We start from the raw sequence: 27,836 nt of genomic DNA on the forward strand, positions 1-27,836 counted from the left end.
TTATCTGTCAAAAAACAATAACACACGTCGTTCAACGATGACTTTACATGTGGAACTACAGGAACGCAAACGGTTATCAAAATACAAAAAATTTGCGAACAAAACAAAAATGAATCATTTCGGCCACCGTACAAGCCAGGTTTACTCTTCTCGCGATATTTGTCAGAATGCGAGGAAAAAAACTGAAGCTACGATGCTAACAGTTTGTTAGCCTTGTGTACTGACAGTTTCGCATCCAGCTTGATGGAGGAGAAAACGCCTGACTGTTATTAAGGTAAAGAAATGTTTGGTCACAATATAATTATTTTTTTTATATGCCTGCACAGACGTCGTGGTAATTAGAAGGGATGTATCATCTGGACTGTGTAGTTAGCTTGCATTGTAGTACAAGGATCACGGCTTCAGTCTGCATCATCGCTGTAATTGTAACTTGTGACCTATAACGTTAATATTACACCGTGTGTCAGTCTACCAGTATCGATTTGTATGTTACGAAAGCTAATCAGGTTAAATATTGAACTGACAGTGTGATGAAATGATGGAGAAATCTAGCTGGAATCACAGCGTTTCCTCACTAGCTGTTTCCCAATGTAGTGAGATCTGATTTGGGCCCTGTCTTCTCTAAGTTGGGTGTATGCGGAGTTGTTTTCTTCGTCGGTTTCGTCAGATGTAGCACGCTGTATCAACTTTTCTAATGTTATGTTTTATTCATCATACTTAAGGACGGCTTTCCAGAGAGGCTGAGACTGGGAGTACTTCCCGCAGTCACCTCATCGCTCACCATCCTCCTCAGGGTGGATTTGAAGATGTAGCCAAGAAAGAAGTGGGTCATTTCTGAAGTACCTTACCATTCCTGCCCAGGCACAATCATTGACTTCTCACCACCACCACCCTCAATCTGGAGCACTTTGACCCCTGACCAGGGCTGCCCAGTGCGTGGCTCGGCCGTCCTCAGTCAGTCCGTCCCTGGTTGAAGACCCTGCTGTCCACAGCTATGCTGTTCTCTCTGAGGGAATTGGTCCAGTGGCTGGGCTTTGCCACCTTTGAACTCTTCCTCCACCTGCTAGCCTTGCTGGTCTTCAGCATGCTGGTTGCTCTGCGAGCTGACATGTTCACCCCCACGCTCAGCTGGTGGCTGGTGTTCGTCCCGCTGTTTGCTGCCGACGGCCTCAGCACCTACTTCACGGCCATCGTGTCCATCCGTCTTTACCAGGAGAATGAGAAGCGTCTGGCGGTGCTGCGGCTCCTCTGGGTGCTGACGGTGCTCAGCCTGAAGCTGGTGTGCGAGGTGCTGCTGTGCCAGAAGCTGGCGGAGCAGGAGCAAGCCAGAGACCTGTGGTTTGGCCTCATTGTCTCGCCGCTGTTCATCCTGCTGCAGCTGCTGATGATCCGAGCATGCCGTGTCAACTGAGGGGAGGCAGTTAGTGGTCGTGCTTTCACATCACCAACAACACAGAAACGGAGAGCAATCTTCATCTGCCATTAGAGATTTAAAGCATAACAGTGGTGTAATTTTTCTTTTGGCTAATTGCCACCTTTTTTTACACAAAAGCAGTTGTGAGATTTCCATGCAAATGTTCCAAATCTCACCAGAATCCAGCTTTGTATCATATGTGTTTCTAATAGCATCAAAGGGAACACAAATTTTCAGTGCTCACTGAAGTTACAAGAGAGTATTTAAAAAAAAAAAAAAAAGAAGCAGATAATCTACTCTGTGTGTTACTAAATTCTGAAATGCACTGTACGGCCAACAGTATGTGGACACTCCTGTCCATGCACATTTGTGTATGTTTGGTCTGGAGCTGTTTGACTCCTTTGTTCCAAATGAAGGCAAGGTCTTACTGCTGCAGCATACAGTGATATTTTAAAGAAGAGTGTGCCTCTAGCTTTGTGGCAACAGTTTGGGAAAAGCCTTTTCCTGTTTCAACACAACAAAGCCACCATGCACAAAGCCTGGTCCATAAAGAAATGGCTTTCCCTATAAGTGTGGCAGAACTTGACTAGCCTGCACAGAGCCCTGACCCGAGCCCTATCCAACACCTTTGGGATGAACTGGAACATATGTGAGTCAGACTGTATCCCCCAGAATCAGTGTTGGACCTCACTGATGGTGTGGAGAGTGGAGGCTGTCAGAGCAACCCCCATGGCTTTGGAATGAGAACAGTCATAAAAGAATAACAGGGTGACCACATACTTTTGGCCATGTAGTGTCCACATACTTAATGGTACTTATAGCTCCAGTGAGCCGTGATTCTGAAGACTGAATGGAAGTAGATTGTAACAAGAAAAATGGAATATCAGTGAATTATCTGCCCCGATTTTTCTTAGACTCCTCATCACCAGGATGGCTGTAAGTTTTTCCATATTGAAGGAATACAAAGAGTCAGAGCAGTAGATGTGTATTTGGGACATGGTGTGCCTTTACATTGTGCAATCAATGGCAGAAAATGGACCACGAAGAAAATTTATACCAGGGTTATGATTTAATGTGCACGCAACACGTGTAAATTAATTAAACTGCTCAAACCAAAAGGCTGAAACACCCAAGGCACCTTTTTGGGCAGCTGTCATGGGTAATAGAGCTTAAGGAGTTCCTTTTTTCCCCTTAGAGGAAGGTGTTGCATGGCAGCACAATTTGGTTAGGTTTATTATCTTGTGTCACACTTTGTTGTCTGTCGCTGGGAGTGTTGCTCACACAATTCCCCCTCCCCGAGTTGCCTGGCTTGTCAGTTCCATCAGTGAGAATGGTCTGAACAGCAAGAAGCTGGTTCTGAAACTTGTTGTCAGCTCATAGCCTCACACCAATGTAGAAGAACTGAATGCGATTTCCACATGCAGTCAATTGTGTGCGCACATCTTCCCTGAATATTGCTGTTTATTTGTACAATATGTAATGTATTAAATCTGTGTCAAACCATGTGTTTGTACTGCATGTATTTAAGGCCTCATTTTCAGGTAATTCCCGATGTGAAATTCTGTGTAATATGTATATGTTGATTTTTGGAGAGAAATTCACCAAATTTTATTTATGTTCTTATCTTCTTGTTATGGCATCCTTGTTGTCGTGTGTATATACATGTAAATAAATAAACCATCAACATTTAACCAGTGGTGTCTCATGAACATTAAAGCTATGGTCATGGGTCTGGAGTGGTGGAGATGTCTGGTCTTGGTGTCACTGGCCACAAGAGGGCGCCACCGTCCTTACCCATGGGCGTGGTAAACCACAGCGTGAAGGACCACATCATTTTGATGTTTTTGCACTTTTTTTTTTTTTTTTTCATTTACTAATAAGTCACTGGCTTCCAAATCACAGTTTGTTTTTAAATAACTGTTCCCTGTCTATTTATTTATTTATTTATTTATTTATTTATTTATTTAACAGTAAATTCAGCACGTTGAGGGAAATCTAGTTCCAGACCCCAGTAAGATTTGTCACACTGCATATCCTATACTTTTATCAGGGTTCTGTCAAAGATAGGCAGCATTATTGTTGTATATAGACATGTTGACATATAGACATTCACAGGAATATTACAGAGGATGTGACTTCTTCATCCTCATTGGCTGCTATACCAGTTGTGGTTTCATTTCTTTCAGTTTCCAACTGTGAGTAGCAGATTTTGTTCAGTGTCTGTTCAGCATTTGATCATGCACTTCCTCTGTTCTCCTCAGCCTCGCTCTTCTTAATTATGGTCAGGTGATAAATGTTTGATGAGGTACAGTAATCTCCTGTAGTACCCAATAATAGGCCTCTTAGTGCTGATTCATGTGCGGCAGGCTTCTTCTCAGCTCACGTGTTAACTGCAGCCGGATTATCGACAGGTGGTGGCATCACCGGTAACTGCTGAATGAACAAGCATCAGCCTCCACCCGCCACCGGATCACCTCAGGGCTGCAGTATCTCCACACTGCAACACTGGTTCCAGGCGCGTGGCAAAGGAAAATTATATGTCACAAAAAAAGACAAAAAAAACTTGGAGCAATATTGGTAGTACAGTAATAATTAAAAAAGCTATTTAATAGGCTACATGAATACAAGAAATAGATACTTTCTGACGGGTTTGTAGCAATAATACTGAGAACATTTCTGACGTAGTAGATGAACGTAGTCTTGGAAGTGTCACAACATGGTTGCGGTTGTAATCAAATAATCAGCAAATATAAAAGTACTGACAACAAATTCATGTTTAATCACTCAATAAAGTAGAGGCTACAACCGATAATTACGTTTAGGGAGGGGTGGGTGGAACATGAACGCAACGCTTCTGATAGACAGACAGTAGTTGCCCAGTCAACAATAGAAAAGGGAGTGGTTTGCGTCAATGTGCGCCGTTCTACAGAAAGGGAGGGGGCGTGTCTATCAGACATGGCAACCAATGAAGAAGCGGATGGGGCTGCCGAAGCCGCTCGTGCTGCTGCGGAGGGGCGGGGCTGCGTTTAGGGGCTGTGTGGAGAGAGGGAGCCAGTGAGTGAGCAAGCAGAAGGAGAGGAGAGGGAAAAAAAGAGACGGTGGGGATGTGTGTGAGTGTGCGGTGATCGGTGCTGCAGGGACAGTCAGAGCCGGATACAGGTTTACTAGCCGCACCGGACCGCGGCAGAACCGCCTCGGAGCCTGCCTCTCTCCTCTTCATCCCCTCCTTACAACCCTCTGCAATGTCTGGCGGAGGAGAGGTACGCGTCCTCCGTCAAGAGGCCGGGCAAGAGAGCCCGAGGATGCCGGCCTGGAAGCGAGAGATCCTGGAGAGGAGGAAAGCGAAGGGCGGTGGGTCTGGAGGAGCCGGTGCCGCGGAGACAAGTCCCAGTGGTGCGGGCCCACAGCGGTCCAACGGCGAGCTGACGGGAAATGTGAACGGCAGCAGCAGCGGACCCAAGAGTGACAGCGGAGCGAGCGGCGGGTCCGGGCGGAACTACACCATCACCACAGCCAGCCAGCACTTCACGAACAACAAAGAGGCACGACCGACGGTCGCGGAGAGGACGGCTTCAAGAGAGGACGACAGACAGGAGAGCCTGGTGCTACAGGAAAGCCTGGGCCCGCTGGAGGAGAACCCGTTCATCAAGCTGGAGAAGGAGCGGAGGAGGCGACAGGACCGAGAAAACAGCGCTCGTCCGGTCCAGCACATCCTGGAGCTGTACGGCAGCGTCCCCGGCATACGGACTATCCGCGCAGAGAACATTATCATTATTGAGTCGGATCCGGATTACTTTCCGGAAGCTGGAGGGCCAAAACCCGGGCCAAAATGGCAGCAAAACGGTGTCAGTAGTTATAGCTCTCTGAACGACCTCCTGGACCGGAGAGGGAGTGCTGTTACTGAGATAAGAGCCAAGGAAGTGGTTATTTATGACACCACATTAAGCAAGAGTGAGGAGAACTTGAGCACCCTGGGCCGCCCTGATCAAGAGACCTCGTCATATGGGACAGGTGAGGGTCAAGGCAGGGTTAGTCGGATGCTGCAGAAGTTTGACAGCAACTACGGGAAGCTGCAGAAGAAGTCCCACAGCACAGAGAACCTGCTGGACCTGGATTGTAGTGCCAGCAGCAGGCCAAGACTCTGGCCCAAGCCACAGCCAGATCTGGTGCCAAAGCCCAGGCCAGGCCCGTCGGTCAGCAGCCCGGGCAGCAGCCAGCCATCGTCGCCTGTCTTCCAGAGTCCCTGGTCTTCCAAACCAAAGCCACAGTCAGCTGTCTCTGAGCTGGGCAGCCCCCAGCGCTCCACTGGGTCCCCTCAGTCTGTGTCTTCCTTCCGTCAGCGGTTTGAGGAGAGTGGAGGCCGTGACGCAGCTGTCACCCCCAGAGATGAGCCAGACAGGGGCCAAACCAAGCCCACCAGGGAGAGAGACTGGGAGGGCGCCGAGGTGCCACCCAAACCCAAGGTGCCATGCTCTCCGGAGACCCTTCGTGCCCGTGCCGAGTCCCCCTCAAGCCCCATCTCGTCCAAGGTGTTGCGCTCCACACCTGACTTTGAGATCCGACCCTCCTCAAAGCCTGACCTCACTCAAATTCCTGATGGGGACACCCAGGCACGGGCCCTCGCAAACCTGCGCCTGCAGTCCCGGAACACCTTCACAGTGATCCCCAAGCGCCATCCTGCTGCCTCATCTGCATCAGGCAGCCCGACACCGTCCAGCCCCATCAAGTCTTCCCCCTCCCACAGAGTGGCAGAGGTGCCCACGCCAGGAGTGCCAACCTCCCACACCCCTATGCCCACTTTGACACCCTCTAAGAAAAATGAGGAGAAACTGCAGGAGGAGAAGGCACTCAAGACACCGGCATGGCCATCCAAGCCTGAACCATCTCACTCTGTTGACACAAGTCCTGAGCCTCCTCTGACCTCAGAATCTTTGTCTCCATCTCCTGCTCTAACCCCAGCTCCCTCCTCCCCACCTGCACCGTCTTCACCCCCCTCTTCTCCAGCTCTCCCGTCTTCACCTTCCTCCTCTCGGCTTCTCTCAGACTCTCCTGCTCCTGCTCCTGTCCCTTCCACCCCCTCCCCGGCTCCAGAGCAACCCCTCGTGGATCATCTGCCAGTAACAAACATAGACGACATTGAGGTGGAGCCCCCGCAGCATGTCCCTGTTCCCAGCCCCATGGTGCAGAGGAAAAAGGGGAACACCTTCACTGTGGTGCCTAAACGTAGGTTGGAGCCCGAGGCCCAGCCGAGCTCACCTGAACTCCAGCAGGAAGCCTCAAATGAGGCTCCGCCAGGGTCCACGCCCCCGCAGGCCCCGTACGCTCAGCTGGGCTCCCTCCTGAAGAAACGCTACCCTGCTGTGGAGGAGATTGAGGTCATCGGTGGGTACCTTTCCCTCGCTAAGTCCTGCCTCTCCAAGACGGGCTCCACGGGCAAGAAGGTGAGCGCAAAAACTGAAACACACTTTGCTTTTTCACAATTGCCCATAAGACAGCTTCATCAGTGATGAAAGTCATTGTTATTTGCAGCCCTAATTGCTAGATCATAGTTTTTCCAATGAAAACAAATACATCTACGCTGCAGCACGCAGTAAGTCGGAATATTATTGTGTGCCTCCAGTCCCATGCATAACATGTGCCAAATCTTCCCAGAGGGATCATTAAAGTTTCCTCTGATCTAAATTTAGTCGCTAGGCGTCACACAGGAAAGGCTCTGCTTTTGTTTTCTTTTCATCTGTGTGCATCTGTCACTCCTTCTTTCACTGAGCCACTGCGCCGCGGTCACCTGTGCTTTGTCGGGATTCAAGCAGCATTTCCACCTCCCGGTCAATCCTGCCAGTTATTTTCATGTGTTGTGGTGTGAGTGAGCGTGTCTGCTACTCTAAATCTCCACATCCCATCACTTGACCTGCTCTCAGGCCTGATGGATTAAAAGCGTGTGTTTACACAGCCACTTGGAACGACACACTGGGCTTTTTCCTGTGGATTGCCGTCCCACAATGGCATGTTATTTGTCGCAGAGCGCATTACTGGGTTAGGTGGCCCTCCAAGCCTATTGACTGAACAATCTCATCAAGGCTGTATTCAGTTCTCAGGATTTGGCTCCGGGGTTCGTGCCAGCTCTGACCTGTCCCAGACTCTGAGGAACACATTTATTGGTTCTTTTATGGTTGCAGTCATCTATGCTTTTGGCTCAGAGCTGAGAGCGTGGCGGGGGCTCAGATGCTCAGGGCGTGGAGCATGTAACCACAGCATCCTGAGCGCGAGTCCAGCCAGGGTACATCGTCAGTCCTCGCTCTTCCTCTCAGTCTACTGTACTCTGTCAGCCAAAGTGGGGGGAAAAAAAGCATTTCCACAGTTCACTTACATCACGACCCCCCCTCCCCTTTGTGATCGACACAGCACCACATGGCCTCTAATGCTGAATATTTTGAGCCTTCTGGCAGCTTTTCAATCTAAGCCGGTGTGTCAGTCTCTCCGACGTTGGCCCGCAGTCTTGTTTCCTTGACCTGGTGTGTCGTAATCTTCCGCTTTCCAAGTAAATCCAACTACAGCTTACAATCAGGGCAAGAAGCTCAGGCTACTCATGATTTTATCAAGTGGAAACAGTGACCAGCATATGCACAGACTCAGCTGTCACATTGTTGGAACTGTATCACATCTGTACTGTGTAGTAGGTAGTTTGCCTGTTTTCAACTGTTCTATCTAGACAGCATTTGACTTATTTTGACAACCAAACCTCGAACCTACAATGCCAGTTTTTTTATTGCTGCACCATTACTTCAAACGAGGATTGTCCTGCGCAGCACTTTCCCCAAATTTCCTTGTAATTCAGCGTCATATTTTTGGGATCTTGGCTCAAATTTCAAATAAAGTTCTGTGGCCTTGAGTGATGCTCGCCCACAGATCATGACTTTATAATGACAGACATTTAGGCTGCAGACTTGTGTGAGTGAGTCGAAGCCATTCAACCTGCTTGTGTTGTATGTTCTTGTCGTTGTGTGCACATGTGCGTGGTAGGCTGCCGGTGACCGTGGCCATGAGACGTGAAAACGTTCTGTCCTTTGTCCTTGTCGCTCACTAGACAAACACTTTCTCCTTTTGTTGTCTGTCTGCTCCTCTTCGTCATCATCAAGGCCCAGATTTTTTCTTTTTCTTCTTTTCTTTTCAGGGCAGGGCTGCACAGGCAATTACAAAAGCATCGAGGCTTGGCCTGGCCTGTATAATTTGTGTGGAATTTTTGTTCAGTGCTGCTTCTGTGTGAGACCAGCCTCCGAGAATGGCCCGGGCTCAGCGCTCTGGTCTGGGATTGGGTTTTTTGAGCACTCTTTTTCCAACAAACCCAAACCTTTTTTACAAGCTGCTTGGCTGAAAAAGAATGTTCCATTTGCACGTCAGAACTTGAGAACTTGACTAAAGCAGATCATCAGCTCTTCCTGTAGATTTTCCTAAAATATTTCCCTGTATTCACACTCTCTTGCCGCATGTTCTGATTTTTGAACTCTCTCAAGACTTGCACGAGTGCTGAATACTGGACCCCTTCCAGCACAGTCTCTCCTGTACTGCCGTCTTTATCGCTCCACAAGCACCACTGTCCTTTGTCCTCTACCCACTGTGCACTGCTTTATTCCTGTGCAGTGGTAGTTAATAAGGCCTGTCCCCTTGCTTCCAGCTTCCTGTGATCTCCTCCCTTCTATTGGGGAAGGAATTGTGGAAGAGCTACAGTATGTAGGTCAAGTGCAGCTTCTTGTACCGCATCACTCCCGCATTTGCATAAAATCGACTTGGGCTTTCTAGTGAAACAGACAGGCCAGGATTGACTCTGTTTTCATCTGTAGTGTGATTGGACTGGACTCTCTTGACTTAACCCAGGCAGAAATGACAGATTCTTTTATTTCCTTGTGGTAGATGCCGCCGCTCTTTGTCGAGAGGAGTTACAGCTGGCAGCAAGACACTAGAGGGGGCGGACTGGTTTGTTTTTGAAGTCTCTGTTCCCTATGACCGGTTATTATGGGAAAAGGGAGACGGGCCCATGTGTTTCTCAGAGCAACATCCAGGGAGTGAGAGAGATTTTATGAGTTTAGCTCACCTTTCTCCAGTGTTCATACAGAGTAACCTGCTGCAGCACATTTATGTGTAGGTTTGGTGAAGAGGGTTGAGTGTTTAGTACTGAAAGTGATGATTATCCACATGTGTGACTGTTAGTCTCATGGATTTGGTTAGATATCAGTCTGCTTCGTAACCCAGCTGTGTTTTAATGGCGCTTTCACACCTAAACTTCTTCAGTACAGATCAAACGATCTGGTCCTGTTTGTTCAGGCTGCTGTGAAAGCTGTCAGTCAAACTCTGGTGCAGAGCTGAACTGAGAGCGCTCAGTGGGTCTCAGTGCAGTTCCAGTCAGACTGGTGCAGTTTGTTTGTGGCGTGAAAGTAAAGCAGATCAGCGATAGGAGTTTGTGATTGGGGATGTGTGATTTTAAGCACGTTGAACTACTGTTCAGTCCATCTGTTGGTCATGGGAGCTGACAAAGAAGTGATCACCTTGAGCAGTGATTTCCAGTGGAGGTATTTGTGCTCGTCGGGTACTTCAGCAGAGGTCCTTCGTAAGATTGTTGCTCAGCTCGCTTAAAAAAAAAAACAGAAATGATGATTTTAAATCTGCAAACCAGGAATAGGTGGTGCAGTCCTGATCTTTAGTATATTTAGTGTCACCATCTTCTGCAGCCTTCCAGCTACAATTAGCCTCCTGCACAGGACAAGCTTCAGGGTTTTCTGAGGACCTGAGTCAGTTGTTACAACTTTGGTAACCCTGGTAATACATATGCGTGTCTGCAGGTGGGTGCAGTCATTTTCTCTGATATATCAGAAAGTGATTCCAGTCGCAGGCTTACCTTTTGAGCTCTTAATGTCACCTGAAGAGATAGAAAAATACATATGGCACAGTAAGGTCAGTCGCTGATTGTGGGTGCATGTTGCTCTGATGATGCAGGATGACAGTGTTTGAGTGACCTGACACGTCATGTGACTTCATGTTTTCTGCTCTGAGGTTGTTTGTAATAACTGAACAAGAAATGAACCAGGACCAAAAGGCAGAAATTGATCAGGCTGATCATTCCCACGTTGAAAATAGTGCATCAATAATAATCACTACAGTCCATTTGACCCCATGTCCTGATGCCATGCGTTGGTGCAACAAGAAAGTTCCAAGCTAGCTGCTGCTCTATGAAGAAAACTTGCGGTGTAAAGAAAGCAACTCATGAAAAAGTCATGTTGTTGCAGCATTGAACACATCGCTCCACCTTCTGTGCACTATCTACATCTGTATTTAGAGAACACTGCTTTTTTTCTTGTGGTGAAATGTCATGCATAGAGCAGGTTAAAAATACCCAAACCTAAATGGTTAAAAGCTCTCGGTAACACAGGAAGGCCAATGAAAGGGCACTCTCCTACATTTACATGTGCGCCTGGGCTACAGGTGTGAAAGTCCATTGTGTTTAATTATTTACCTCCCAGCAGTCATTCCCCGTCTCTCCTCCCTCACGCTTCCTGAAAACCTACCACCCCACCCCCTCGCTTTGAAGAAAAAAAAAAGTGTTTCTTTTAAATCAAAATAACAGGCGGACGCCCACTAACCTGACTGCTTTTTCTCTGTGTTGAGGCTGAGGTGAAGCAAGAGGAGAAATGCTTCAGATCAGGAGCGTGTATCTCCAACATCTTCACCGTTTAGAGCCTTGCATGTTTAAAGACTAACTGTGTCAGTATCTTCACACGCAATCCTCTTTTGAGGTTAGTAAAATATGTGTGTAGTCACATAATGGAGCTATAAAAATATCCAGTGATCCTGGTCTATAATGTTCATGACAACAATAGTTCTGAGTCAGAGCTTTTTTTTTTTTTCTAAAAACAAAGCTAACAATAGCAGCGTGACTCAACCGTACCAGTAAAGTTGTGGCCGCAAAACCAAAACAACGAGCTTAAAGATGCTAAACTGCTCAGTAGAGGTGTGAGGATCTGCAGAGGCGGATGTTGATTCTCTGCAGGGTTTGTCGTCTACAGACAACCTCTTTCACATTACAGTCATTTGATCTATGGGTAGCCGAATATAAAAATACCAATTAGTGCAGCTTTAATTTCAGTTTTTGAAACCCGAAAATGTCACAACTTCCTCACACACCGTTAAACTACCGGCTGTGGATCATGTGGTGGTTAAAAGTTGTTTGGTTTATTCCCATGACGACACTGGTCTGTTTTATTTCTAATTGCCAGTTAAGGTTTTAAAATGTCTTAAATGTGAACAGATGAACCTTTCAGGCACCCTGCTTTATCCTCTGATCGTCTAAATTTGTATTAAAACAGAAAGAGGTCAGACAGTTTGCTCTGGCTTTAGAGGAACATGTGATCCTCCAGCTGAAGTGAAAGCAATGACTGTGACCAAAAAAGCTGAAGTTGGAAGGACTATATACAACAGAGCGATGGCTTCAGAGGCCTGGATCCAACTTTTCTGCCTCTCTTTCTTCCTGCACTGAGCTGCTGCATCGCTCAGTGCTCTTTCCTGCCTCTGAAATATCTAATTACTGCATAAAAGCTTTTTGTTGTCGAATTAGACCATAAGTCAAGTGCATTACTCTTGTCTGGTGAAGCCAGAAAGGGAAACTTTACAGTGAAGGACAGCAGTTTTCACTCGATTTGGTGTTTAGATGAGATGAAGGTGCCCTTGACTCACTGTCCCAGCAGCAACTTTAAAAAAAAATCAAAATGACTTTGTCTCTCGCTGACTGTCACATGAGAGAGGTGCTACTTCTCTTTTTATTACTGATATCACAGGCGGTGCAAATATGGTTTCCTCTTAACAAGCTTGTCATTTCTTCCGAGGGCTCTGTGGCTGCAGGATGTGGACACACACGCACTCTTTCTCTCTCTCACACACACACACACACACACACACACACACACACACACACACACACACACTCAAGCACAGCCATGCCTAATTTCTGCATAAACACCGATGTACAAACACACACGCTCGCAGGTTTCCCACACAGCCCTCAGGCTCATGTGCAACCCTGCAAAGTCAGTGTAATTAGAATTCAGCCAGCAAAGCCCCACTATCATAGTCATGTTTAATTCAGTGTGTGTGAGTGTGTGTGTGTGTGTGTGTTTAGAGTGCATGAGTAAGAAGATGAAGAGACTAAAAGCAGAGGACGTCAACAGACGGGGCTTTTTGAGAGTTTATAAGAAGAAACAGTGGGCGAGTGGAAGAGGCAGGTAGAAGCCACCGACTTCTCATATCTGTGGGGGTTTTCCAGCCTCTGCTGTGACATCACTCTTTCCTTGATCAATTTGCGGGGTCGTATTGATAATTGGGAGTTTAAATGCGTAGTAAAACCTGCCCGGCTGCCTTGAAGACTGAAGAATGCATCCCTTCTCTGTCCTCGATTACGAATGCAAAACACTGTTGGGACTGTATGTGCTGCTTTTTGTGCGTAATGTAAATTTTATTTAAATGCTCCCTCCGTGGAGGCTGCGTGCGATGTCGCCGTGTGAATCATTGATGCCCTTAATAATTTGTTTTCCTGTTTACATGATCAGAAGCTATCTGTCTTCCTGCCATGTTTGTCTCTCTCTCTGACTGCCCGTCTCCACCTCCGCTCTCCCGTTTCCCTCTGTCACATATCCATGGCGCCTGTCGCCGGGGCAACATGGGCCGCGGCCATTCTATCCTGTCATTAGGATTCCAGGATAAGGACACACTCTCTCTCTCTCACACACTCACACACACACACACACACGCGTTGCTCCATCAGTGTGGGTGCTGTAGGAGGATACGTAGCATTTTGATGGTAAAGCTGAAACATGGTCTAATAAACATGTTTGGATGGGGCTTCCTGACGAGCGCTTTCTGTAATCAGCAAAGCTAAAATCAGTGTTTCTGAGGGCGGAGAGCCAAACAGCTCAGCCCTCAGATGTTTAAGAGGGGACTGATGTGTTTTCATAAGGCCCAGCGTGAAGCCAAGGTCAGTTATTTCAGTGCATGATTCTGTTCTCATTTGTTGACTTGTCTTTATATTCTACCATATCATGGATCATCCCTTACTTCTACCATCTTACTGCCCGGGATGTATTTATTAGAAGCTGTCTATATTATTGATATTTGCGACTTTAAAAAAATCTGATAGTGATATGGCATATGCTTTTTTAGACATAAACACATAGCCACACAGCTAAGAGTCTGCAGCTATGCCAGTGGTTCTGTGAGGTTGTACCGTGGCACAGACTGCAATGCTTAAGCTAAATGCTAACACTAACACCAACCCCACAGCATGCTCACAATGGTAATGCCAACATGCTGATATTTATCAGGTAGTGTTTGTTTACATCTTAGTTTAGCGTGTTAGCATGCTAACTTTTGCTAATTAGCACTAAATGCAAAGATTTCTGCCTCGAGTTGTGGACAGCTGCTAGCATGGCTAAAAACAGACATTTCTGAGGAGCCCTTAGTTCTGGTTATTAAAGAATTTTGACCACCAGAAACAGTAAGCAGAATATTTGACAGATATAAAATCAACTTGTCACTGCTCTCTGCTGAATCACAGTTTCTGAATCACCTTAAATGGCTCTTGAAACCCGGGGACATTCACCACAAGATTAGCTGTGGTTTCATTTCAGCATGATTTCACTTCCTAAAGGTTGAGAACTAGAAGATGAAAGATTTAACAATGAAAGACAAATGATTTTCCTCAGAGAATATCCTCCCTGATCCAGTCTGCGAGATCCTGTCCTGGCCTTCGTCCTGTTTGTGGCTTTTCAGACACGCCCGGCCAGCTACATTGGTTCAGTCCAGACGGGAGTTTTTGTGTATTAAAGGCCCTGAACGCGCTCATATTGACAGTGTGTGGATTGCTGATAGGTTTCGATCCCCGCCCTGCCGGTATCACCTTACAGCGTGTATTTGTCAGTGCCAGCTCTTTCTTATCAGCCAAAATGTTCTCAGAAGGGACAAAATATTGCTGAAACAGCCCCGCTGGTCTGAGGAGATCTATTGGTGGGCTCGTTGAAACAAATAGTTTGGGAAATGTGTCTCGTCTCCCATCCATTCCTTATCAGTCAGATAATCCACCCCTGATAGCTCAGGGAGCCTTAAACACACACACACGCACACGCACGGCTACAAAGGGCATACTATTACAGCAGTGACTCACGCAGTCTCCTGGAGACACTGCAGTGTAAACACAGATTTTTACATTTTACACTACTTGCTGCCCACGCCATGAGCCCGAGCTGCGAGCACCAACCACCTACACGTGTGAATGAGCATCCACGGTTCTACCAGTGCGGTGATACTTGACCATTGATGGTTGCGGCACTTGAAGCACTTCCACGTAAACGCTGAACTGATTTAGCCTCATATGTGATGAGACATCTGACAGCACCTACGCAAGAGCGTGTACATCCTGGCCTGAGTCTGCTTCAGGGTGGACAGCCGCGGGGGTTTCCAGTAGGTGTGCTGTGCCTCTAGCTCCAGCGCGCACTGACCTTTTACTGGAATATTTTGGGTCGCTGCTCGCCTGAAGCCCTGATATTTGGGTTGGAGCTGGACATTGCGGGATCGGTTGGTTCGTCTTATCTATCTTGAGCTCATTCAAAGGGCATTTCCGGCTAAGGTGTGTCTTCTTGGCAGCTGTTTGCTGTTGGCATGCAGTAAATCCCTCATAATTACTGTAAAGAATGTGCGTACAGGTAGGACCACTATTTAGTAGCAGATGATTAATTTTAGATTGTCAGGGCTCTCTTTCAGCCAGGGGGAAGAGCAGAGGGCTTTTAGCGTTCATACTTGTGGCATTACTGTTCACAAAGGAGAGTAAATCATTACAGTAAATAGCAACAAACATCACATTTTATGGTGCTATAAGTTACTGTAGCGGCATTGTGTAAGTATCTCAGAAACTCCCCGAAGCATAAATTCTGCTCAAAAATATCATCCACCTTACTCCCCTCGAGTTTTGCTTGTCCAGATATTTGGGTTTTGTCTCTCAGGCTACATGCAGTGTGTCCTGCCGTCGTGGTGAAGGTGGTTGAGGCTGGATGCAGCCTGAAGGAGTACCTACAAGTTGTCACCTGGACTTTCCAAAAAGTCCAATGGAAAAGACCTGTTTTCTAAATCCTTTTGAAGTTCTGTGTGACTGATTATCCTTTTTCTCAAAATGTCACAGCTGTTAGCATAGCGGCAGTGTTTTCTATCTCCTCTCCTGAAGTACTTCTGCTAACATCAGCCTCATACATCTTAAAATCCACCTTCCACAACCATGAAAACAACACATTAAAGCACAATATCTCATTCATCATTGGTGTTGTCAGAAGGCCTCTCTGATGAAGCCTCCACCCGGCTTGCAGTGTTTATGCTAAGCTAGGCTAAAGACATCATATATAATCCACAATGTCAGAATCTGCTTTTATGCTGAATTGACTTGTGCAGCTGTAGGAGGTTGTTGGAGGAGTTTCTCCTCATGTAGGAGCAAAGAGCAAACCTTTGAGTCATGACGTGAATACCTTCTTTAGTTAACACTAGTCTTCCTCAGCTCCCAGCGCAGTGCGGAGGTACACCGCTTGCTTTGTTTGGGCACATGTAGGCCTTATTATCCCTCTCTTTAAGAGCTAATGCAGCTGCAGCTGAACTCCTCAGCCGGTTCATTGTGGTGCTGTTCTAATATTATCTGCCTGGTTGGAGATTAACTCTAATCAGGCACCTGGTCAGTCTCCTCCAGGCAGGTACACACCGTTGCTCCTTTTAGAGGACACTAATACTGGGCACAGACATTTTGATGTAACTGATGTAATTTGGAGGCATCATCATGATGTGCATTGGCAGGTGCACACCCAATCCCAACACGCCACACCCTGTGTCACCTATCCCCACTGAGGTAAATATAGAAACAGCCTTTATACAGATGCACAACCAGTCAAACGCACACCATGTAGTCACAAAGGCTCACAGGCTGCTGCACCCTCAGTTGTTAAAGTTGCGTTACTGTGTCACAGCTCCACTGTAACTCAGCAGCTTTCCAGTTCAACGCGATCAGCACTGGCAGACGACTCTGTGTGTGTATGTGTGTGTGTGTGTGTGTGTGTGTGTGTGTGTGTGTGTGTGTGTGTGTTTGTGCATGCGTGCGTGCGTGCGTGCGTGCGTGCGTCCATTCGGTAAGAGCCACTTTTCACCAAACGAGGACACGCCGTGCTGGGTGGCCTGGAAAATATTCCTGGCATAGCTCCCATCTCGCCCATTGGCCGGAGCACATTCATGAAGACATAATCTCATCTGCTGACTCTCCTCTTCCTCTCTCCCTCACTTCTTCTTTTGTCTGTCTTTCCCGTGTCCCTTTGTGCCTCATACACAACATGCAAACAGCAAAAAGACCGAGCTGATGAAGCTCGGGCGATAGGAACTTGTGGAATACATTTCTGCAGGAGTGTTATTTACTCGGCTCGGTGTCTTCTCCCATTTGATGTCTCAGTCTGGTGGTGTCAAAGCTGCTGCAGCAGCCCCCGACTCTGCAGACAGTCCTAGCACGTCGTGTTCATTTTATATTCAGCTTCAAAAACCCTGCTTTTTGTTGTTGTTGTTTTTTTTCCCCACAGCAAGCAAAAAAATCTACGATTGGGCAGAGATGATTTACAAGCTTCCTGAACAGTTAGATTGTGTCGCAAGAATCTTTTTCTTTCTCTTTCTCTCCGTTTAAGAAGCTTCCCTCCCATCCCCGTCTCCTCCCCTCACTGTTTTGCTCTCAACTTAAGAAGTGGAGGCTTTTAGTGAAGGAGAAGTACCTTAGATTCAGGGCAATATTCATCAAGATTTCTGAGATTTCATTAAGACAGACACAAGATTTTCTTTATATATATATATTGAAAAAATGAGTAATGTGTTTTCTATGAAGGTGTGTTCTGTTTATTTAAGCCGTCCAAACCCAAAACCTGACTTGCAGGACTTGCAGGACTTGCTACGACTATTTTTAATACCAACCTAATAGTAACAATACAATGCAAGAAATAGGGTTGCAGGTCACATCCAAATCAAGTTGCATGTGAGAGAAAACAGTTTCCCATCACCTCGTCTTTACGTGAGCTGGCACAAAGCACCAGCTTCTCACACACATGTGCACACACATGCTGCGAAGCATCGTCAGCCTTACATAAATATAGAACAAAACCAGGTTCATTAGTCGGTTGTTGTTGGCCCGTCAATGCCGCAGCTTCCAGTCTGTGCGCCCTGTGGTGAAGGAGAAAGACAGCAGGGTTGAGTCCAGGCCCCTGTTGGCCCTTCCCTCAGCCTGAGGACAGAAGACGAATCACTTCTGCCTCCATGACGCAGGCCTTTATCATAGAAAAATGGCTAAAACTCAAACACGAGCAGCAGCAGCAGCAGCAGCAGGCAGAGGTCCTTTTATATATGAAGATCACAGTTCTTCACCCACGTTTATTTTTGTTCCTCTTTCTTTTGCTGTACGTTTGTTTAATGCTGCTGCTAAACAGCTAAAATGTCAGAGAGAGGACGTCAATGAGGGGTCTCATTCAGCAAGAGTCTGGTGTGAGAAGAGCGCTGCTACAGCAGACAAAAAGAAAAGTGAAAGACAGTGAAAGAGGAAGCGAGCCCGGCAGCGAGCCTGATTTATTGATGGACTCGCGTTTGGCATCCAGAGACTTCCTCCAAGACAGGATGCCAGTTTAGCAAGGAAATGCTTTTTGTGGTGTAAGATTTAACACGGGCGCTGAAAAAAAGGCAGTGTTGGGGCTAAAAATAGGGGATGCCTGGGACAGAGGGCCCTTTCAGTGAGGGTAACGTAGTGTCAGAGCCGTGTCTGTCCACAGGGGTTGATATGTTTTGTAGATTGCTCTCTGACTGTGGCTGAGTACTAATGTGGGAGCCTCCTCTGCCCCGTTTGAAGCATATATGTACAAAAATCAATTAAGTTAATGAGGTCAAACATTAAATATATTGTCTTTGGACTGTTTTCAATACCTTGAAGCCTGAGGAACTCGTACAGACCGTAATAGAATAGAAACGCAAAACGGTGGATGTGACTAAACACTGTGACGTTGCGGGTATAATCTCAGCGTGATTAAAAAGTGCAAAGTGCTTCACAGCAGGTGAGTCAGGGACTGGTTGAAAGTTCACACTTGTTACGGCTCCTTGTTACCATCAAAGGGTTCGCAGGATGACCTGTGAACCCTGGTCCTCCTCCACACTGCTGTCTGACGTGGATATCAGTGTGAGAGTGAAACAATACAGCCTCCTTACTGATATCTTTATTTTAACATATGTAATTATTTCTCTGTGCTTTTTTTTTAATTAGCTCTCAGTCTATAGATCCTTAGTCCATTGTCTATGGACTGTTGTCTTTACTATATAGTCATGAACAAAGCCCTTGTCCTAAACCTTTAGGCCATCCTTAATTGATAGACTCCCATCCCACGTCTATAGAACCATGGCCTTTACTTGTGGGCACTCATCCTCATATAAAGTCCTTTGTCCTTAACCTGTGGACAGTTGTTCTGAATCTGTGGACTTGCTTCCAGAATCTGTAGACTCTCTGCTGTCTGAAGACTTGTTTTAATGATTTTCCTGAACCTCAAGACTCTAGTCCTGAGTCTACATACTGTTGTCTTTCATCTCTAGACCTGTGTGCAGATCTAAAGACCTGTGTCCATAATTTTTCAACCCTCAACCATAATTTCTAGACCCCCATGCTTAATCTGTAGACTCTAGTCCTGAATCTGTGGAACCTCGTCTTTAGTGAGTAGACCCTCATCCTTAATCTATAGTCCTGAACCTAAACACCATCGTTCTGAAACCATAGACCATCATCTTTAATCTGTAGACCATAATCCACAGACCTGTGGCCCATCTTTGTCTGTAGAGTCTCATGCAGAATCCACAGACCCTCGTCTGACTCATCTTTTGTCCTGAATCTGCAGACCTTGTTTTAGTCTATACACCTTATCTCTTGTCTCGAGTTTATAGACCCTTGTCTTTAATCTAGAGACTACATGTGGAACCTTTAGACCCACATTTCCAACCTGTAGACCATCATCCCTAACCTGCTTTCCTTTACCCTGAATCTTTAGTCCTCTGCGGTTCAAAGCGCACTGACATCTTTTTAGCGCAGAGGCTCACTGGTTCACATATGTTGCAAAAAAAACGACCTCTCCACCATCACAGACCTCACCATAATTACAGAGATAGACCAGAAGAGGAAGTCATTCAGGATATGGAACAGGCAGGACATTTTTGAGCCTGAGGTTAAGTGTGAACCCTGACTGGTCTTGAGTCTGAGGTGGTGCTGCTGGCTCGTGGCCTTGTGATGGAGATTAGGGCAGATTTAGTTCATGGCCTGCAGAGTGGATGGAGCCAGGTACTGTATGTTAAGAGCAGTCAGCTGACAGACAAACCTACGGTTACGTGCGTGTTTGTGTGTGTATCGGCTGTCATCTCCATGGCAACTCAGGAGAGCAAATAAAACCAGTTTGAGTTTGAAATGCCTACATGAGGCCAGAACACATGAACGCTAACTTTTTAGAAACAGTCTGTGGTCTTTCTGTCATGCTAAAACTGAATCCATCATGTTTGTGGGCGCCAACAGAGAAGTGACGACGGCACTGCAGAGGAAAATGATCTAAAATAGAGGTGCATGGATGGGAAAAATCCATTTTCTCTTTGCATACGGTGCCTGAGAAAAGTTAAGAGAAACTGAAAAGCAGCAAATGGAAGAAGAAGCACATCTGTAATATACAGACAGATGTTGATTGCTCATGTTACAGCAGCAACTCCTGGAAATCGTATTGTAACTTCTCAGAGAACCGGTCGCACTCCTCTCCTTCCGAGGCGGCGAGACGTCTCCTCTGAGAATAAGTGCCAGGCAGTGTGCTCACTGACAGCTGAAACCACCTCTGATCGCAGACTCGCCATTCATGTTGGATTACATGGTGCAGCAAAGTGCGAGGGCCCGTCTCACCCCGCGGATCCGTGTTTGCAGACCACTGAAGCATTGCCAAGCAGACGTGTCTTACAGTGGACTCTCTGAGACAATCAATCACAGGCCCCCAGCTCCTGCGAGGCCGCCACCTGTCCCTCTTAGAGGACACGCGGAGTACAGCACATGAAGCCTCAGATGGGCCTAAACTGCAGCTGGCTCTCAAAGAATCCTGGTCAAAAGCTCTGCTGAATAAGTTATGAGGCACTTGGTTCTTGTTGAGCTAAACAGGCATTACTGTTAATAAAGGGCTGAAACACCTGGAAATGTGAGGTATAGATGGTTTAATGATGAGCAATAAGGAAGCAATACCCTGTTAATGTTCACCGTGTCTGTAAAATGCACCCTTCTTGAAGGAGAGTGATGTCACTGTTCTGTTAAATCCTCAGATATCTGACGCTTTTGAAAAATCTCGGCTAATGCCTGTAAAGTTTGGTCTTTCTGTCAGACAACCCCGCAGGCAAACAGTCCAACAGGTGGTGGTTTGTTTTCATGGTAAACACATCTGGCTTGTCAACAAAGAGCTCGTCTGCTGAAGCCATACGAGTAGCCGCTGAGGGCCCTCAATTACAAACAAATTGAAAATGTGAACTCAAACATACATGTTTTCTGAAATGAGGAATGATGTACACTGGATTCTCTGGCCCCAAAATACCAAAACACGGAGATGAGAGGGCATTTTTGGACTTCCTGTAGGGGAACAATAACTAATGCTGTAATTCAGTAAACTCCAGTCATGTGATAACAGGTGCGGTTTCAGATGTGGTTGACAGCCCTGGAAAATACACCACTATACCAAGCTCAGGGATTTGAAGGCATCATTAACTGTGATTGGATGAGGGTGGTGAAATCTTGCTTGGGGCCCCAAGAATGCTTGAACTGGCCCTGTGTAAACGGACCACAGTCGCTGATGTGTCTTTGAGGTGTGAGCAGTGGCCTTTGAGGGGGGAGTAATTTAGAGAAAGCCGTAGTTCCGATCAGGAAACTTATGTTCTTGAGTTTCCTGCCAGCTTGATTTAAAAAAAAAAATCAAATACTCGCTCCAAACCATGAACAGGGGACTGCTGTTATTGTCTTCATTTTGTGCCAGAGACATGAAAATAACATATGGAGGCTGGAAAATCAGCTGTCAGTCGTTTACTCAGTGATACTGCTTTGCTGTTTGTTGTTCCTCTGTTATTTTTTATTAATTACTTTGGAAAAACACTTTATCAGGACCACAAAAAAACAACTGTTTCCAAACCAAAGCAGCACAGCAACTTGTCAAAGATGAGAAATAATCACTTATTCCCTCGTTTCCGCCTCTGTCTGCAGCTCAAGATCTCTTTCAACGAGTCGAGTCTCAAGAGCACGTACGAGTATCCGTCGGAGAGCAGCGTGTGGGACAGCGGGGAGGAAGACGAGGAGGACAGGCGAGATGAGAAGGTAGCGGACGAACAGCCAAGCATGGTGGGACGCATCCACATCCCTCGGCCCAGTTTCACCAGCTCGCCCACGCACACGACCAACAGCACCGGTGAGACGGCATGAAATGCATGTCCAACACTTGAGTCCACATAGCCCAGTGTCTCTTTAATGTCACTGTTAATATTCGTGGTCCCCAGAGGATGAATCCTCTGATGTTTTGGCTGGTGACCCTCTGAACTTTGACCTGAAGCAATCTGATTTTAAAGCCAGAAAATCTAAAATCTGCCCATTCATGCTGCTCAGAGAATGAACCCTTTCCAATGTTGGACACCCCACGAGCTCAGGATGGATGGACATAAATACAAATCACGCCATGAAGTTTATTTATGTAGCACTTATGCAAAAGAGTCAGCAGAAGGCTTTTCTGGGACACACGAGATCAAGAAAAGCAAAATAATTAATGAGGAAACAAAATCAGCAGCATTGGCCAGAGACAAAATAAAACATTAAAAGCAGGACGGTTTCATGCAGCGATGAGAATAAATAAACAAGAGCCAATATGTGAATAAAGAGCAGGATCTACAGCGATTACTCAACATTAAAAGTGCTCTTCTAGAGAGATTTGCAGCAAAACAGCATCATGCAGTGTGCTTTGATTTGGACGAGGAAGCACAGCGATGGATGTATTCTGTGTACAAATGTTTAACTGTAACCAGAGGTATTATGGTCTGTATTTCAATGAGGAAATCCACCAGTTGTTGTTCTGAGGGATGAAGTGAAGATCTGCTTTTCACTCTGCAGTTCAGCCCTTCCCATGATGGGCCGTTGACGAGCCAGTAAAAAGGCAGGGAAAGAGGAGAGGAGCACTGTCTGATCGAATTATTTGAGTCAGCTGAACACATAGCAGCCCATCCCGTAATGCCTGCCTTAGCTCGAGTCTTTTGAGTTGATTTTAGTCACTTTTGAATCTAGTTTTATGGTATTTTAAATGTCTTTATGTATCCAACAACCCTTTTCATTGAGCCTCAGAGTTCAGCTGAAAATGCACATAAAACTGCTGTTTTCCACTCTGTATTTGTTATCCCTTATCACTGCCCTCCTGTGCATGGTGTGAACCGAAGGGGGCAAACTACACTAAGTATGGTGACAGAGACCCCTACTGGACAAATTTAGAACTGCGCTTAACAAAATGTGTGGCAAATCAAATCATTACTGGGTGCTCGTGCCATTGAAAAAGGATACAGGATATAAAAGCAAAATGAATGATGGTTCAACAGTGGCATCAACACATGGAGAAGAAATGTATGAACATTTTATTGACACGATGCCGTTGTCATGTCTGCAGACCTTTCCAGCTACGTTCCCAAGCACTCTGTGGACTTCAGTGCCTGGCAGGAGCACAAACATGAAGACAGTGTTTACCAGGAGGACGCCTCCCAACAGACGCAGATCACAGAGGAAGTAATGGTGAGAGAACGCCTCCATTCATCAAACCAAAGCTGTTTACACACTTTCTGTTTTTGAGCTGATTGCCAGGTGCCGTCCCCTCTCACCTCAGTCCCAGTTTAAATTTCCGGTAATCAGTCTGTGGAGTTTGCAGCATCTTGCAGTGCTGACTCTCTTCTTCATTTTACTCACACATATCAATTATGTAAGTATTTGATATGTGCCAGAATTAGTGAGAAATGCAGATCACAAGTCTCTAGAGCCCAAAGATATTCAATTCATAATGATAGAAAACAGAGAAATGCAACAGATTTTTACCTCCGAGAATTAGCAACCAGCAACAGTTTGGCATCTTTGTCCAATAAACAGCATTTTATGACAGTGACAGCTGAATAATTGAGAGTGACAGCAGGTTCCCGTGTTGTGTCATTTGATTTATCTGTTATCTTTTTTCCTGACATTATGGATGGATTGGAGCTTGTACCTTTTAAGTGTGCAGTTTTATCGTAAATTCAGACTGAAAGGCCATAATTTATTAATTTTTTAAGTAGGTTTTTGTGCCGCAGTGTTATATGCATGCAGACTATTTGGATGTGGTTTCATTTTGTGATATTTTGGTGGCAAAACTGGTCTCAATCTCAAAGCTAACTAGCAGGAAAAGGGTCTTAAAAAGTCTTAAATGTTGCTTGATGAATCCTGTCAGCACCTTGTATGTGGAAGGCACAAAATTTCACATCCTCCTGAGTCAGATGAGGACAGCAGGGCCGCGTTAAGTACAGACTGCCCTATTTTCTCTCGTTCTATACGACGGCCCGAACAAAAATGAAAAAGATAGAAATATCAAGGCAGAAACACTGATGAACAAAGATGTCTGCTTTGTGATGACGCTAGCTCACAAGTTGCTGCGCACATCAGTTCTAACGTCTAAACTGTGTCCTCAGCTCACCCCGGCAGACAGCTCCTCCCTGTCTGACTACAGCAGCGAACCCGCTCTTTACTTCTGATCAATCGGACCAATCAGCTCTACAGTAGCAAACACACCTGTGGGACCAGACTGCAGCCAGAGCCCAGCGAGGTCTGTCACCCCCGGGCCCGAACTGCCTCCAGCTCTACACTCCAGCCGCCTCGAAGCACATCTTCCTGATCAGGAAAGACAAGGTTTTTGTTTTTTTTTTCTGAGGGGGGGGGGTTCTGATTTCCTGCCACGGTACCACCGCACGCCACGTTATCAACTGCATATCAGAGCGGAACAACGGTTTTTCCGATGGCGGTGTTTCTTTCCCGCCTTCTTCCCGACCCGACGCAACAAATCCAAAAGCAGCTGGACTGTCTTTCCTCTACGATCCTGCACAGTTGATCTGTCAGCCTCCCTCCCTCCCTCCTCATCCTCACCAAGAAAATGACAGAATCAAGTCCGCCGTCAACGCCCAGAGAGACGCCTGTCTTCCTCTCCAGCCTCTGGAAGAAGCTCGCCGGCTTTCACGTCCCTCCTGCGATCCTCCGCGTCAGCATTTGCTGCAAAGGGGGGGATGTTGACGAGCGAAGGAGCTGAAAGCGAGCGACCAACCTCCTTAAAAGAACAGGAAGCCGCCAGTGCCCATGTGTAGGTAACGCCACGGTGACGGGAGTTCAGTGTTAGCATGGAAACATGTCATCAGGACGAGAATACGTAGGACACAGAGGACGCTTGTGTCGACCGCCGGCAGACTCAAACACACAAAAACAAAAAAAAAATGGTGAAAGGGTGCCACAATTGTAGTTTTTTTTTTTTGTCTTGGTTTGTTTTTGTACCTGCATGTGTTGAGTTGAGCCAACAGCCTGGTTGGATCTCTTTCACTGTAAAGCTTCTGTATGCCTTTTAGTTTTTGTATCCTTTCTGGCAAACTATGCTGTATTGAAGCTGCTGCTGGACATCTGCTAGAAGAGTCTTTTAACGGCACGCAAACTTCAACCCAGACCCCCTTCTTTGTGTCGAGGGAGGGAAAATATGCACCCCCAGGGAAGATCTCTGTCAATCAGCAGCGACTGATTTCTGATCGAACGCTTGAAAAAGTGACCTTTGGCCAATAATGTCTGTACGTCCGTATTGCTGGTGACAAACGAAAATCATCATACTGTAGAATGTTTCTGTATATCCTCTATCAAGGTATCTGTGTCACGTTTATCAAAAGCTGTTTGACCTCCTGACCACTTTTTTCTGGCTTCTTGTGTATTTATTCCTGCTTAAAGTTGAAGTTTGCATGTCTGAGACCTGCTCGTGTACAAAAGGCATTTTTTTGTAAAGACAAATCTTTGGTGATGTGGAAGGAAGAGACTGGTGCAAACAGCCCCACCGGACGTTTGTTTGTCAGTTTTTGTTTTTTTTTTCCAAGTCGGACCTCATGTACTTTCACATTCCACAGATGAAGAAGCCAGTCCACTGAAGCAACGAAGGCAAAGGTTATGATCGTTCATGATGTGGCATGTTTGTGAGAGCGAATGCAAGATTGTGTGTTTGAAAGAATATGTAATTGTTTTCTTCTTTTTTTTAATTCAGATTTTTTTATATTCAAGAATGCACCAAGTTTCCAGATGATTTTTTTTTAAACTCATAATGCCAACCAATTAAAGTGTTGCTGTAACAGCCTCACATTCATTCCTCCCGCACCCAGGATCGAGCCCGCGGCCAGTATTGTTGTACAGTTTCCACCATGTTTTCAGATGTTTCTTCCTCATGTCCTTTTTTTTTTTCTCTCTCTCTCTGATCAGATGAAATTTGCTCAGTTGGACTTTGCTGTTAGGAGACGATGAATTTAGGAATTCTCTGTTTCGTGTGGAGTCTTGGATGTTAAATATGTTTGCACTGTCATGCTTCTAGCTTCGTTTTGCACCTCGTGAGAAGGAACAGAGTAGGCGACAGAGGAAATGTGCTCTTCAAAGAACAAGAAGTCCAGTTGGAGAGTTTTGTTTCGAAACGATAGCCACCGCCGACGCCTGCTCTTGATGATGATGAGTCCTCGGTTGGGGTCATTTTTTAGACTGCAGGTATTGGTTTCTGTTGGGATCGAACTCTTCAGTCGTACACGATGAATGCACTGCCGATGAATGCCATGTCTACTTTTTTTACTCTGTTTGCCACAGCCTTGCATCAAAAGTCTTATGATTGTCGGCCTTGATGCTGTGACCACCAAGTGTAGTTTTCCACACAGGTCCTGGACTTCATCTTTGTCCTGAGGTTACTGCCTAAAAAAAAAAACCCTCAAATCCTTGTTTACTTGTCATTGGCCTCTTGACCTGATGTGTCACACAGTAGCTTTAAAGGACCACACCAGTGATTTTATATGCTTCAGCCTGTTTAGTACATTTACATTGCATTGCTGCTAACTGCTCTGCCAACCGCGGTTTAGGAGTTTGAATGTATTTTATTAACTATTCCACATGTCCATTGGTTTCCTCTGGCAAGTAAATCTTCCAGTCGACTTACCTTTGCATCATAATGAAGTCGGGCTGGGTATCGTTTGGAATGTTTCTGTACCAGAATGCAGCACAACAAGAATTTCGCCCCCTCAAACTTGCAAAATTTTGGTTTGTCTCATCACAAAAATAGGAAGAAAGAAATTAAATCTGAGCACGCATTCTGTACTCTGCGCTGCAGACGTTGGTACTGCAGTTCAGTGTCCAGCCCTGTAATGTGCAGCGCAGGCTTTTCAAATCCCATTACCATACATTATCATAATGTATGGTAACTGTAATGTAAGACAAAAATGAATGCACTTAATGTTCACTGTGATGGATTACACAGCTCAAGCGAGTTTCAGGAGTACCAATTACCATACCACGAGGAAATGAAGGAAACCAGTGAATGCTTGGAATGGTTAGAAAAGACAATACTGTTAGGCATGAAAATAAAAAATAAGAAGTACATGTGATTTTTAAGTAAGCAGCTAAAACTCCTCTGACACACTGGTGTGGTTCTTTAGACAGCCTCACTCGGACCTGCTGTGGAGTCGCAGCTGACCGTCTCATGACACGCCTGTGGATCCATCTGTGGTAGCTGCTGCCTTCACTGACCAAAACCCCAAAGGGGACGTCGACTCTTTGTGGGATTCTTTAGCTCTCTGTCTTTCTGTGAACTGAAGGACCAAACAAAGGCAGTGAATTGTGGGAATCTCCTGATCATCTTCTATGACACCAGCGAGAACTTTTCTCATGACCATTACTGGGATACAGAGACACACGACCTGACTTCTGAAGTGTACATGCAGTCTCTCACAGCAGTGTTTTCCCATCTGTGTACTCCTGTTGCAAAGTGAGCAGTTTGTGTTGGTCACACTGTAGCAACTGTGGTAGAAGCTCCATCCTGTTCCCCCTTTACTTTTCCCCCATGTCTGTAAATCTACATCGCAGCAGATGTGCTTACTGTAAAGTTATTGTCAATGATTTGGGCAAATAAAAAAAAAAAGTGATGTCATACTTGTACAAATGAAAGCTCAATAAATAGAAGACTTGAAGATGTAAATACTGTATATGTGTCATCTCCATCCTGAGGAACAGCTGAAAGAGCTG

The 27,836-nt window shown here is 46.0% G+C and overlaps 2 protein-coding genes across 3 annotated transcripts; both read left to right on the plus strand.

Annotated features, from left to right (window-relative positions):
• Positions 1–161: 161 nt before the first annotated feature.
• On the plus strand, positions 162–3,105 carry tmem203 (transmembrane protein 203). 2 transcript variants are annotated; one of them, XM_076758958.1, is made up of 2 exons: positions 162–274; positions 723–3,105. In XM_076758958.1, exon 2 carries the CDS (start codon positions 995–997, stop codon positions 1,409–1,411), a length of 417 nt encoding a protein of 138 aa, XP_076615073.1. In that variant the 5' UTR covers positions 162–274; positions 723–994; the 3' UTR covers positions 1,412–3,105. The 2 variants fall into 2 exon arrangements, with proteins under 2 accessions (XP_076615073.1, XP_076615074.1); XM_076758959.1 differs by having other exon boundaries at positions 175–284; positions 738–3,105.
• A 1,331-nt stretch (positions 3,106–4,436) lies between these two features.
• tprn (taperin) lies at positions 4,437–27,780 on the plus strand. The gene is made up of 4 exons (XM_076758368.1): positions 4,437–6,855; positions 21,753–21,954; positions 23,191–23,312; positions 24,233–27,780. The coding sequence occupies exons 1-4, from the start codon at positions 4,657–4,659 to the stop codon at positions 24,293–24,295; spliced, it is 2,586 nt and encodes an 861-aa protein (XP_076614483.1). The 5' UTR covers positions 4,437–4,656; the 3' UTR covers positions 24,296–27,780.
• The last annotated feature ends 56 nt before the right edge of the window (positions 27,781–27,836 follow it).

This window comes from Chaetodon auriga, chromosome 19 (assembly GCF_051107435.1).
Source record: "Chaetodon auriga isolate fChaAug3 chromosome 19, fChaAug3.hap1, whole genome shotgun sequence".
NCBI lineage: Eukaryota > Metazoa > Chordata > Actinopteri > Chaetodontiformes > Chaetodontidae > Chaetodon > Chaetodon auriga.